Below are 12,817 nucleotides of genomic sequence, written 5' to 3' on the forward strand. Positions count from 1 at the left end.
CAAAGGGTCAGGATAAGCTAATGTAGCTCTGCTCCTTTTTTGTAAATTTGGGAAACTGCTTGGGGAAGAGGTGTTAATTCAGGAACATTAGATATGGTGTGTGTGGGGGGACATTGGTTTTGATTAGATTTGATTAACTATGTCCTGGTTAGCCCACCTGGGAGTAAGAAAGATTTAATTTATTTCACAAGAACACACAATTATGAGACCATGGCTATTTTAGAGACACTCTGGAGTTTTAGATAAACTTTGAACTTTTTAAGTCTTGAATTTCTTTAAAAACTGGGACTTTTAAAAGTTTGAGTAGGGGCTGAAAAGATAGTGTAGCAGTAAAAATCTCTGGTCACTCTCCCCCCAAATACAGCTTGATTCTTAGGGTCATGATAGCTAAAAACTGTCTGGAACTCCAGCTGCAAGGGATTCTGGTCCTGATATAACTGCCTGCATACAGGACATAGACCTATATACAGACAAAATAACCACACACACATAAAACAAAATAATAAAAATTGGATTATTTTATTTTATGATACTACAGTAACGTCATCTTGGGAACAGACGGTTGTGGTTGAACAGTGGTGTGCTTGTGTATCAGGATGACAAGGGATCAAATGTGCTGGTTAGTTGTCAACTTGACACAAGCTAGAGTCATCTGAGATGAGGAAACTCAACTGATAAAATGCCTTCATAAATAACCTCTTATATGAGGGCACAATACTGAATGATCACTATGGGAAGGCCCAGCACTGCAGGAGGTACCACTGCTGGGCGGAAGGCCCTGAGTGATGTTTAAAAAAAAAAAAAAAAAAAAAAAAAAAAAGGCAGGATGAGGAAGTCAGAGGAGCAAGTCACTAAGTAGCCTTCCTTCCTCCATGAAATCTGCCTCAGTTCTATCCCCAGGTTACTCCGTGAGTCCCTGCCCTGACTGCGATGGTGGACTGGGATATGAAGCTCTACGCTGAAACAGGCCCTTACCCCTCCACATTGCTTCGGGTGCTCATCACAGTAAAAAGAAGCCTAACAAAGACAAGTGTTTTCAATGAATGGGCTCAACAGAAATAAGATGGAGTAGTAAAGAGGAAAGAATTAAGATAATGCCTATGACCTGAAGAAGGACTTAAAATATTAATCTTACTGTCTCATGGTATTGCTTTCTTAATCATAATTTTTAAAAATGTAATCTAAGTGAAGAAAACCTCAATTAAGAAAATGTCTCCAGAAAAAAAGAAAGAAAGGAAAGAGGGAAGGAAGGAGGAAGGAAGGAATTAAGAGATACTATTTTAAGAGTACAGTGTGCTGACTGCATGAAGCATGAGTGCCTGGTGTCAGTGGGGGCCAGAAGAGGGCACCACAACATCTGCAAGTGGAGTGTTACAATTGTGAGCCAACGTATGGGTGCTGGCAAAAGAACCCAGCAACAAGTATTCTAAACCACTAAGATATTTCTCTACAGCCCTCAGGAAATGAAATTTTAACTCAAAACAGCAACTACTAGTGATCAGGAAATTTTCCATGTGTTACTGTTCTACTGATCTGGACTCTGCTAACTGTCATATAAAGAAAAATTCAGTCAGTCAATAGTTCTCTTTAAGAATCAGAATAGTTCTAGGGGCTGGAGAGATGGCTTAGTGGTTGGTCTTCCAGAGGTCCTGACTTCAATTCCCAGCAACCACACGGTGGCTCACAATCATCTGCAATGAGATCTGGTACTCTCTTCTGACCTGCATGCATATATGCAGGCAGAACAATGTATTCATAATAAATAAATAAATAAATAAATAAATAAATAAATAAATAAATAAATAAATAAATACATACATCTTTTTAAAAAAGCAATCAGAATAGCTGTGACAGTCCCCTTTTTTGGCTTAATATCATCAGTCCTAACAACATCCACTCATCCATCACATTCCAGGCTCCACACTACTCACTTTCCTGCTGCTTCCTCTGGGCTGCATTCATGGGCATTTCTCAATGATCAACACTGGCTAAAATACTAAGTACAAACACATGCCCTAAATGGAACAAAACTGGTACGGTATGTATATTATACACTGTTTCTTTTATTGAAGCAATCTAATAAGAACTCAGTTTAAGCAGAGAGTCTATCATCATTAAGTTTATCAGGACACACTTACTGAATACTTTTAAAGCATCTGTTAACTTAGCTGTCCTTATGACAAAACCAATCATCAATGTAGTTTCCAATGCTAAAGAACTCCTAGAAAAAACTCTACTTATCTCATTTTAATACGTAATTACTAACTTTCTAAGATTGAACTCAGAATTCTCATTTATACTTATATGGGTTCATTTTGTGTGTGTTAATGTGCAAATGTGATTTAGGTATTATGTATTAGGTATTTAGGATTATGTCAACTTTATGAAAATAATCAAGTAGCTGAAATTTAGACTTTTAAGATATAAATTTTCAAGTATCCTTGATATAATTACAAATTTTCACCTTATATCTACCAGTGTTGTGTTTTTCTTTTCAATCTCCATAAAGAGTCTTAATATCTACCTCTGTGGTATGTGACCACATATAAACTATCTCTATTCTGATGCATAAAGTGGTCATTTTGAACCTCTCTCACCTCACGTATGCGCTATCCCTCCAGTCTCACGTCATCCTCAAGTACTGGGTTAGCAGAGTACAGGACACATGCCGTAGACCGTTGTAGTATAAAACCAGGATACATGCGGTAGACCGTTGTAGTATAAAACCAGGACACATGCGGTAGACCGTTGTAGTATAAAACCAGGCACCATCTATAATTGCTTCAATTTATGAGCCAGAATTGCTACACAATTTTCAGTCACACATGAAACGAACCATAAGACCTGTCACTCAGTATTCCTCATCTTCTAAAGTACAGTTTCTCAAACTACAGGTAATGTCCCCAATGGGCTTACAGGCAAAGCTGTCTGAATAAACACCCAAAATTAAATTTGTAAATACATCATAATTCAAGGTATCTTTGGCAATAGTCACCCACGTTCCACCATGTGACTCCATTTAAACCATTCTTAACACAAATACACATGCTATGCACTGCACATGAAGTTAAACCATCGAAGATGACAGCTGAAATGCCTTGGCTCAATTTCATCACTATTATGATCTGCCATGTTTTTACTGTACATATGAGTTTTTTACTGTTACTAGAATATAATAATTATGAAAAATAAAAATTTCTTTATGTCACTGTTTCTCAGGCTATAAGAAATTATAATATCTTTGGATAATACTGTATTACACAGTTTGACTTCAAATATTTCTTTTAGAGTTGTCCATTTGAGGTTCATTAAAAAAAATTATTAAATGAATTTTGGAGTATGATTAGGAAAATTTTCTCAACAATTTCTGAACTGTTCCTTAACATACTAACGTAATTTGATGCTATGTATTTAATGTGAATGAATGTTCTTGGCACTGATTATAAAATTAAAGTAGTGATCAAATCTAAAACATGTTAAAGATGTTCTATACCCAGCAACACCAAATATTTAGTCAAAATTTAGTGTTTGTGTATGTACTCCCCTGGGTATATGTGGAAGTCAAAGGCAGTAACCAAGATGTACTCTTCAATGACCTATCTTATTTTTTAGAACAGGATTTCTCATCCAACCTGGCACTCACTGATTCAGCTAGACTGGATGGGCAGCTAGCTAGCTTCTGGTATCTGCCTGTCCATCCCCTCAAATCTGCGCTGAATCACAGATGCATAGATCAGAAATTTACATGGGTGCTGGGGACCTAAGTTCAGAACCACACCCACAGAACCATCTCCTTGGCCAACCATTTAATTCTTTATGTAAAAATAGGCACACCTACCTCACTAGTATCAATTTGTTTCCACTTTTAATAAATGGTAAAGTTATATATATACTAAAGAACTGCTTCTAAATAAGTTAATGATGTGCATACTTAGTTCATTATTCCTGGGATCACATAACAATTTCTCAGGCAAAAACTGAAAATGAGGGACTGGAGATGGATCAGCAGTTAAAAGCACCAGCTACCAGAGGACCCAGGTTCAATTCCCAGTACACACATGGCAGCTCACAACTGTCTATAACTCCAGTTCCAGGGAATCAGACATCATCATGTAGACATGCAAGTAGGTAAAACATCAATGCATATAAGATAAAAATAATCATAAAAAAATAAAAGAAATATTTTTTTAAACCTTGAATAGAAAAACATGAATAGAATTTTAAACATGAATAAGTATGAAACTCTTATAACTATAAACATTTAATTATACTTAAAATGATAGGGTAAAATTTAGAAATACTTAAAACATACATTGATTCTACACTTCAGTAAGCACTTCAAAACTGGATCTTCATTTGTTTATCATCTGATCTTCAGAAGTATCAAAACAAATTATGCAAAAAACAGCAATAATCAGTATATCACTAAAAATAGTACATAGTTTCCTCACTTTGTGTTGTTAAAAATAAAAACTTATTCTAATTAAATAGGTAAAAGAAAACGTAAGCCTGTGTTCATAGTGTGATACATAAATCAAGTCCTAAATATGAATACTTTATTTTAGGATTTTTGGGGGGCAGGAGCCTCGGTTGGTCTTAGATTCAGGGTGATCTACCTACCTCAGTCTCAGAAATGCTACTATCACAACTATTAGCCACCATACCAGCTTGGAATAAGTGCTTTAATAGCACTGAAAGCAGCTCAATAGTTTTAAGCTTAACATTTTTTGTTTGTTTGTTTGTTTTTGAGACAGGGTTTCTCCATATAGCTCTGGCTGTCCTAGAACTCACTCTGTAGACCAGACTGGCCTCGAACTCAAGAGATCCGATTGCCTCTGTCTTTCAAAAGCTGTAATATAAGTGGAAAAATCGACATTGCCTACATCTAGAGGAAGTGAGATAACAAACAAGTGAGGAAGTGGGGTTTGCACACTGGAAATATGCTGAAACTGTTCTGGAGTACTGAACGTACAATGATATGATGTATGATGAAGATGGGTAAAATTTTGTTATTAAAAAGATGCAGAAGAAAATACTAAATAGGCTGAGGACACAGTTAAGACTAGCTGGGCTCCAAAGGTCCCAATACCTTCCCCAGATTAGTCACAGAATGTACATGATAAGGTGCACCCCATATGCTTGTCCGTATTTTGATTTGTAAAGTGGAAAGGAAAGATGATGAATTTTCCTTAAGGAAATACCATGTTCCTGACACGATGGCCAGGTTATTTTATAATCTCATGAAAACCTAATAGTGATTCTATGAAGCAGGTATTTTTCCTCATTTTAACAGAACAGAAAGTGGGTAAAAGTCAATCAAGGAATACAACCTAAATCACCTCACAAGTATACAAGTGCCAGAAAGATCTGTCTTTCCAAGCCTCCTGCATCTACATTCCATTATACCAACATCCTTACACTGGACTGAGATACCAAATCATACAAGTGGGTTCAAGAATATAACACAAGGTATAAATACTTAAATTCCCACTTCCCAGAGATGCTGAATATTTTTATCAAAGTTTGATTTCCTGTAAATAATGTTCTTACTTGAAAATATTTCAACTATACCAAAAGAAGATGGAAATTGTCTTCGATAGTGACTCTGCACAGACACATTTCAAAGCCACCCCAAGAACAACTGGTTTTAAGTGCAATGAACAATAGTGAACTATAAACTGACGAACCCTTTGGTTGGACTGCTTTGTGTTTCTGACATAAAGATACATTTCCTTTTGGCAGGAGGGTCTTCTTCTTCATCAGAAGAGCTCTCTATTGTTAGATCAATAACATCTATCTTCTTCTTGTTGGCATCACTGGATATAGTCATTGAACAAGGTTTACTAAAGACACTTGTACCTGGAGGTAGATCAACAAGAAGAAAAAAAGAAATATCAAAGACAAAATACAAACTAGCTCTAAGTCTTAAATGCCTACATATATACATGACAATACACATCCAGGGAAGCTGTTTCACTCTAGTAGGGACGGAGTCCAGGTGCCTACCTTGTCTGTTAAACATTTATGTGAAAGTCAGGGCCATTCCTGACAGAGATGAGAGCCTCCTTCACAGTACACTTATTCTCTCCAGGACTATCAGTAGGTTAGTACAGGGTCTAATACTGCTCACGCTGTCTGTCTGGTTAGTAACTATTATACAGACCGACCTTAAGGGTTAGGGAACTGGTATCATGCCATGTGACAACAGTGTAGAATGTGCACAGTCAGCTGTGTGTTGTTATACACATGTGGCACCATTAAGTCAGAGACATCTGGCCTCGAGTATGCAGTATCAGCAGCTGCATATTTTTACATGTAGCATCACTGAGTCAGAATCTGACATTTCAATTATAGCAATCTTGCTCATATTTAAAAAAGAAAAAAAAAATCCCAAATTAGTTACCTAAGTAACTGATATGAATCATCTAGTCATCACCCATTATGTTTATATAAGCAATCACATTTATCATGTTATGTAACGTTACACCCTCTCATCTATCAAAAAAAAAAGGGGGGGGGGAGCTGGAGAGATGGCTCAGAGGTTAAGAGCATTGTCTGCTCTTCCAAAGGTCCTGAGTTCAATTCCCAAGCAACCACATAGTGGCTCACAACCATCTGTAATGGGGTCTGGTGCCCTCTTCTGGCCTGCAGGCATACACACAGATGGAATATTGTATACATAATAAATAAATAAATATTTAAAAAAAAAAGAAAGAAAGAAAGAAAAAGCATCACGTACTAATCAATAAAACTGTATCTGCACACTTTTTACATAGTAAGGGCAACCCTGGCAATCTAACCCCTAAGAGATCCGTGACGATCATAAGAGAATAATGAACATAGCCATAAAGTCTTTATTTCTAGTATTCAGAAAATCTATTATTATTATTTTTTTTTTTAAAGAATTTCAACACAGAAAAAAGTCAAATGCAATGAATTCAGAGGTTGAATGTATGCGTGGACTTCACTTCCTCAAACTCCTTCAGTGTGTCCTTTAGTGCAGGTTACTGTAGGAGATTGAAAACAAGTGTACACGCTGGGTGACTAAAGCTATGAAATCCCTCTACACTAATAAATAATACATAACCTCCCTAACCACACTGGCTTCTGTACAGATACAAAAAACAATGTCTAACTTTTCTTGTTTGTTTCTCAAGTATGTATACATAGTATGCATGTACGCATGTGAGTCTGCACATATATGAGCACGCATGTGAAAGACAGGTTAATATGAAGCACATTCCTCAATTGTTTGCTATTTTATTAACTCACACAGACTGAACCAATTTGATTACTTAGTCTAATTCAATGGTTCCCAACCTTAATGGTTCCTAATGCTTTAACACAGGTCCTCATGTGGTGGTGACCCCCAACCATAAAATCATTTTCGTTGCTAGTTCATAACTCTAATTATCCTATTGTCATGAATCATAATGTAAATACCTGTAAACTTTGATGATGTTACACAAACTCAAAGGAGTCTTGATCTACAGGTTGAGAACAACTTTCCTTGGGGATTCCTGTCTCTGCACTGGAATCATACTAGGCTTACACATGGTCACCCAGCCTTTATGGGTGCCCAGAATCTGAATTCCAGTCTTCAAGCTATACCCAAAGCTTCCTAACTTTAGATACCTTTTACTTGTTTTGCACATAAAACACTATTTAGAAGCTGGTAAGATATTTTTAAAAGAAGAAAAAGAAGGATGGATGGCCCAAAGATATAGCTAGCTAATTAAATCCTAAAAATATTCCTAGTGATTAAAGTTAATATTTAATAATTTGCACTTCTTTGGGCACTCCTGCCATTCGGCACATACTTTCAATTTTTGTACAAGGCTGGCTGGTTACTTTCATAGCTTCTTTCTTGGGTCTCATTGGACACCAAGAACCGTCTTCTTGGAACTTGATCTCATCTACATCAGAACAGTCACTGAGAATTTCCATGAAAAGCCTGTAAATCAATTAGAAGTACATACATGTCATAATAGTCAAAGATGGAGTAAGAAAATAGTATACACTAAAAACAAAGTAATAGTGCAAAACTTAAAAAAAACTTTTTTGGAACTCCAATTACTTTACACTTTATGACAATTACAATTCCTGTTTATGAGAGGGAGGCAAAATGATGGAAGGACGGATAGGTGGGTGGGTGGATGGATGAACGGACAGATGAACAGAAATAGAAATCAGGCCTATTACTGCATGTAATCATACTTAGGCACACATATATACACATAATTTAAAAAGTAAACCTTTACTAAAAAGACTTATTAAAAATCAGTTCATATAATTTGCCCAATTCTAAAACAAACAATATAAGAAATAACATTTAGAACTTAACTCCCGAGTCAAAATAAGCTAAGCACAGCCTTAAAACTTAGCAGTTATATAATGTGACGACATTAACCACTTGCCCTATTACTACTTAGTGCTTTGATTTTTTTTAAGACAGCATCTCATTATACAGTCCTAACCAGCCTTAAAAGCAGAGATCTGCTTCATCAGCAGGCTGTGTTTTGTTGTGTGTCGTCCCCGCCCCCAATTTTTCCACCTATTTCTTTGAGTTGTTTGGCCACAGTTATACCCATAGATACACTTACTTACCCATCTAAGATTAGACTTTCATAGGCAGCCTTTTTGTCACAAACAGGACAAATCCAGGTAGGCTTCTTCTCATTCATTTGAAGATAAAGGGCAGCATCAAAACACTGCAGATGTGTACAAGTCACTGCACGGCATGGGATTGTCAGCCTCATTTTTCCTAACTACAAAATAAAGAACACAACATGAAAATGAGCTCAAATAGGACAAGAAAGCCTTCAGGAGAAAAAAGGTATTCATAAAGGTCTTAAAGATATTTTTATAGTTTTATTTATGGGTAATCTCAAGATTTCTGAAAGATCATTTCACTTTAGTAATGTGCAAGTCCAAAGGCAGAGAAAGACACACACCAAAACAAAACAAAACCCAAGCCTGCATCTTACCTGGCCCCTAGTCTCTCTATTAAGGAAATCACTGTTAGACATTTATTGCATGCCCTTTCGTGAAAGTTCTAAGCAAAAATCAAATATATATTTTAAAACTCATTTTCTCACAAATGATGGTGCATTTTACAAAATTTTGTACCTTACTGTTACCCATTAGCTACTACATAAATCTGTATATAAAAAGTAACCACTAGAAGTTAGAGAGCAAGATCAATGGTTCAAAGCACATACTGAAGCTGAAGTGACCTTAGTTCACCTCCCAGGAACCTCATGAGGTGGCTCACAACCACCTGTAACTCCAACTCCACATGCCTCTGACCTTCATGGACACCTGCCCTCATGTGAACAGAACACATGAACACACGAATGAACACACACACACACACACACACACACACTTTCGAAAGTAAATCTTTTTTTTAAGCTACCACAATACAAAGACATCATGGTTTACTTAATTAGTACACTAGTGGTGTAGACACCTTAAGCGTTTCCCACCTTGTATCGCTATAATGTTATAAATTAAGTACCTCAAAATGAAATTATTTTTGGATCAAAAAGAACTCTTTGTGATCTTTGAACATTGACAAACTACCTGAAATAGAGTAATCTAATGATTCGTAAAAATCATACATTAACGGGCTTGACTCCATTCAACCATTATCACCAGTGCTAATGAATGTTTGATTCCCACCAGTCTGGCTGTTAAGAAATACTTCAAGACAGTTATGAAATACATTTCTCTTATTTTCAGTGTGAACTGAAGCTTCTTCTACTTTTAAGAGCTATGTATGTTTCTAAGAACTCTCTATGCACACCCTTTACTGATTTTTTCACACAGTCACTAAACTTATTCAGAGCTCTTTACATATAAGTTTCATGTGTAACATAAATTTCAAATATTCATGAAAACTTTTACAATTTACTATTATATAATCAAATGTGTCAATTTCCAGTATGTTTCTATATAGCTATATCTATATTGCTGTGCTTACTTCTTAGAGAAGAGGTCCACTGACACCCACACCTTCATTAGACCAGGTGAAGTTTCCTTTTATAACCCTTAAGACCTCCCCACATGTCATTACAGAAAACATCTCCATTTATGTGCAGTTCTAACAAAGGATAGTACCTGTGTCTATTCCTGTATTTCCCCAGTGCTGGCTCAATACCAGCTCAAAGTGTTCTCAGTGTTTGTTGACTAGGTAATAGAATGTATAAGACTAGAAAGGAGACAGAGAAAACAAGGGCAGGAGAAAGGATTCTTAAAAAGTTAGTAAACTAAGCCAGGCTGTGGTGGTACACACCTTTAATCCTAGCACTTGGGAGCCAGAAACAGGCAGAAGGGTCTCTGTGAGTTCAAGGCCAGCTAGTCTACAGAGTGAGTTCCAGGAAAGCCAGGTATACATGATGAAACCCTGTCTCTAAAGAAACAAAAAAGCTAGAGACCTCACCATGTAGAATTAACCTGTTTAACAGAAAATCCAGTCTGTTCTCTTAAAGCATGCATTTCCTTGTTCTTTCTTTGAAAACAGATTACCCCTTCGCTTTCCAGACTCTACTAAAGTTAAGAGCAATCCATAGTCCAGGAGCCACAAATTTCATTTCTATTTTGAGATAAAGCTGTAATATTACAAGAAATTATAGACAACTATACTCCTGAGAGACAGTTAGTAGAGTTACATGCATATCCAAATGTTCCTCATTGCCATAATGTACCTCTAGTTTTTATAACATTAAATAGAATACTGTGACCTAAGAATTTAATCCCTATATTTTCTGATTTTATTAAATTTATGTCCTACTCAGAATCGAAGCTGACTAGATATATAACATTTTCAAGTATAAGATAAACAGTTTTAAGAATTTTTCTAAAACCAAACTATCTCTGCAATCTTAGAAGGAATCCCTGTATTTATGTAGTACTGGTATAGATTCTGGAATAGTCATATTCAACTTAGGAATCCTGCATCAATATAAATGAGTTTATTTCTTTACACTATTAGTGTGTGGAAAAAGCCATGAAAATAAGCTGAGTAAGTTATACTAACTTAACAAAACAGACAGAAAATAAGACAGTGTAACTACTAACACATTTAGATAACTGAAAAACAGTTTTTAAAAATTGGGCTGGAGAGATTTAAAAAAAAAACAAAAAACAAAACTGGGTGTAGTAGCATGTTTGTAATCCCAGTGCTGGGGTGGCAGAGATAGAAGATTACTGGGTTCACTGACCAGAAACACTGCCCAGCAGGCAAGTACCAAGTCCCACGGAGATCTTGGCTCAAAAACTCAGAATAAATAGTTCCTGAAAAAATGACACCTTAGGCTTAGGTTGCCATCTGGCCTAACATGCAGACAGACATGCTCGCTCACACTCACACACACACACACACACACACACACACACACACACACACACACACACGCTTTCCAAAAAAAGCTTCATAAAGATAAATAAACAAACAACATTTATCAAGACAGCAGAAAAAAAGTCTATTAGAAACCAGTGCATTGACATTTTAGCCCAATCTGGCAGCAATTGTTGGAAACAAAATTGGAAGGATGACAGTTCTATTAGTGACCCTTTGATTTGTGTTAACTCTGCTTGACCAGGATCCTCATCTACAAAATAAACATAATGCCTCACTCACACCTTGCTCCAACATTTACATGTTACAGAACCCAACAATTATTTTCTTCCTTCTCCCTCTAACATAACTTCTCCATTAGATTTTTACAAAGCATGTCTTACAAAGGTAGCAATCACCAAATGTTATCTAAACTACACTAGAAAGTCATGACTCACAGCTTTTCTCATAAAGATCTTCTTGTCTGAAAGGCTTTCTTCCACACACTTCATTTTACAGAAGCTTCAGCCACATCCTGACACTCCTCCACCCCTTCACTTATCACTACATATAGTCTGCCTCTTTTTCATGGGATGTGTTCTCTAACTAGACTGTTTTTCTCTCAGTTAGCTCAGTGCCAACCACACATTACGCAGAGGATCTCAGAGCGGCTGAATGATTTCTCACCTTACTCTATGTAAGGAGATAAGAAATAAAAATTACTGTGTAACTTTAAGAGTGCACTAAAAAGACAGTCCACACATCCTAACTCATTAAACCAAGACCATCAATTAGCATTTATCAGACTCCAGTAACATTGCTATTTATAGTATTACATGCATTCTGATAAAAAGAAGCTCTTAATATGCATACGAAGCTGCATTCTTTACACCATTAATTATGACAGGTTTCTGAGCCTAAGGCTTCTTCTCTTGTAAGTTACTGCTTTATAATTGCTTAAGATACAAAATACCTAACACATACTCATGAAGATATCTAATTGAAAAGTCAAAAATTTAGAATTCTATCAAAATATTCTTTTATCTATACCCACCCTAACTTTTATAAGATAACTAGTCATTTATGAAATGCAAAATTGATCAGAATATTTTGTCAGCTTACTTACAGGACACATCAAGGACACTCGAAGACTAGTTGTAGCAATTTCACTATCAGGATCTGCAGTAAGTTTTTCTTTAACTTTAAAAAGAAAATGGTAAAAATAAACTTAGAAATTATGAGAATATTAGAGAAAAATTACAGAAAATATTTGAAAAGTTCCAACCCCCTTTGAATAGGTGAAGAAAGACAAAATGTTGACTATTAATGTAGTAAAAACACATTTCCATTATTAGATTAAGGAATCACCAACAGGTAAACTCTGCATCATATGCTGAATTTTTAAGATTTTAAAAACTAAGGCCACTGGGAGGGAAGAGTTACAAACAAAAAAATCATTGTTTTAGGATTTAAGAA

The 12,817-nt window shown here is 36.0% G+C and overlaps 1 protein-coding gene across 7 annotated transcripts in view; it reads right to left on the bottom strand.

Annotated features, from left to right (window-relative positions):
* Pias2 (protein inhibitor of activated STAT 2) overlaps positions 1–12,817 on the bottom strand; it is an 80,342-nt gene that overhangs the window by 13,309 nt on the left and 54,216 nt on the right. For all 7 annotated transcript variants that reach the window (XM_057789199.1, XM_057789197.1, XM_057789194.1 and 4 more), the window contains 4 exons: positions 12,468–12,541; positions 8,608–8,768; positions 7,821–7,954; positions 5,688–5,859 (listed from right to left, as the gene is read on the bottom strand). In XM_057789199.1, the coding sequence (XP_057645182.1) occupies positions 5,688–5,859; positions 7,821–7,954; positions 8,608–8,768; positions 12,468–12,541 (541 nt within the window). The remainder of the gene's footprint in view (positions 1–5,687; positions 5,860–7,820; positions 7,955–8,607; positions 8,769–12,467; positions 12,542–12,817) is intronic.

The sequence above is a fragment of the Chionomys nivalis genome, chromosome 14, assembly GCF_950005125.1.
Source record: "Chionomys nivalis chromosome 14, mChiNiv1.1, whole genome shotgun sequence".
NCBI lineage: Eukaryota > Metazoa > Chordata > Mammalia > Rodentia > Cricetidae > Chionomys > Chionomys nivalis.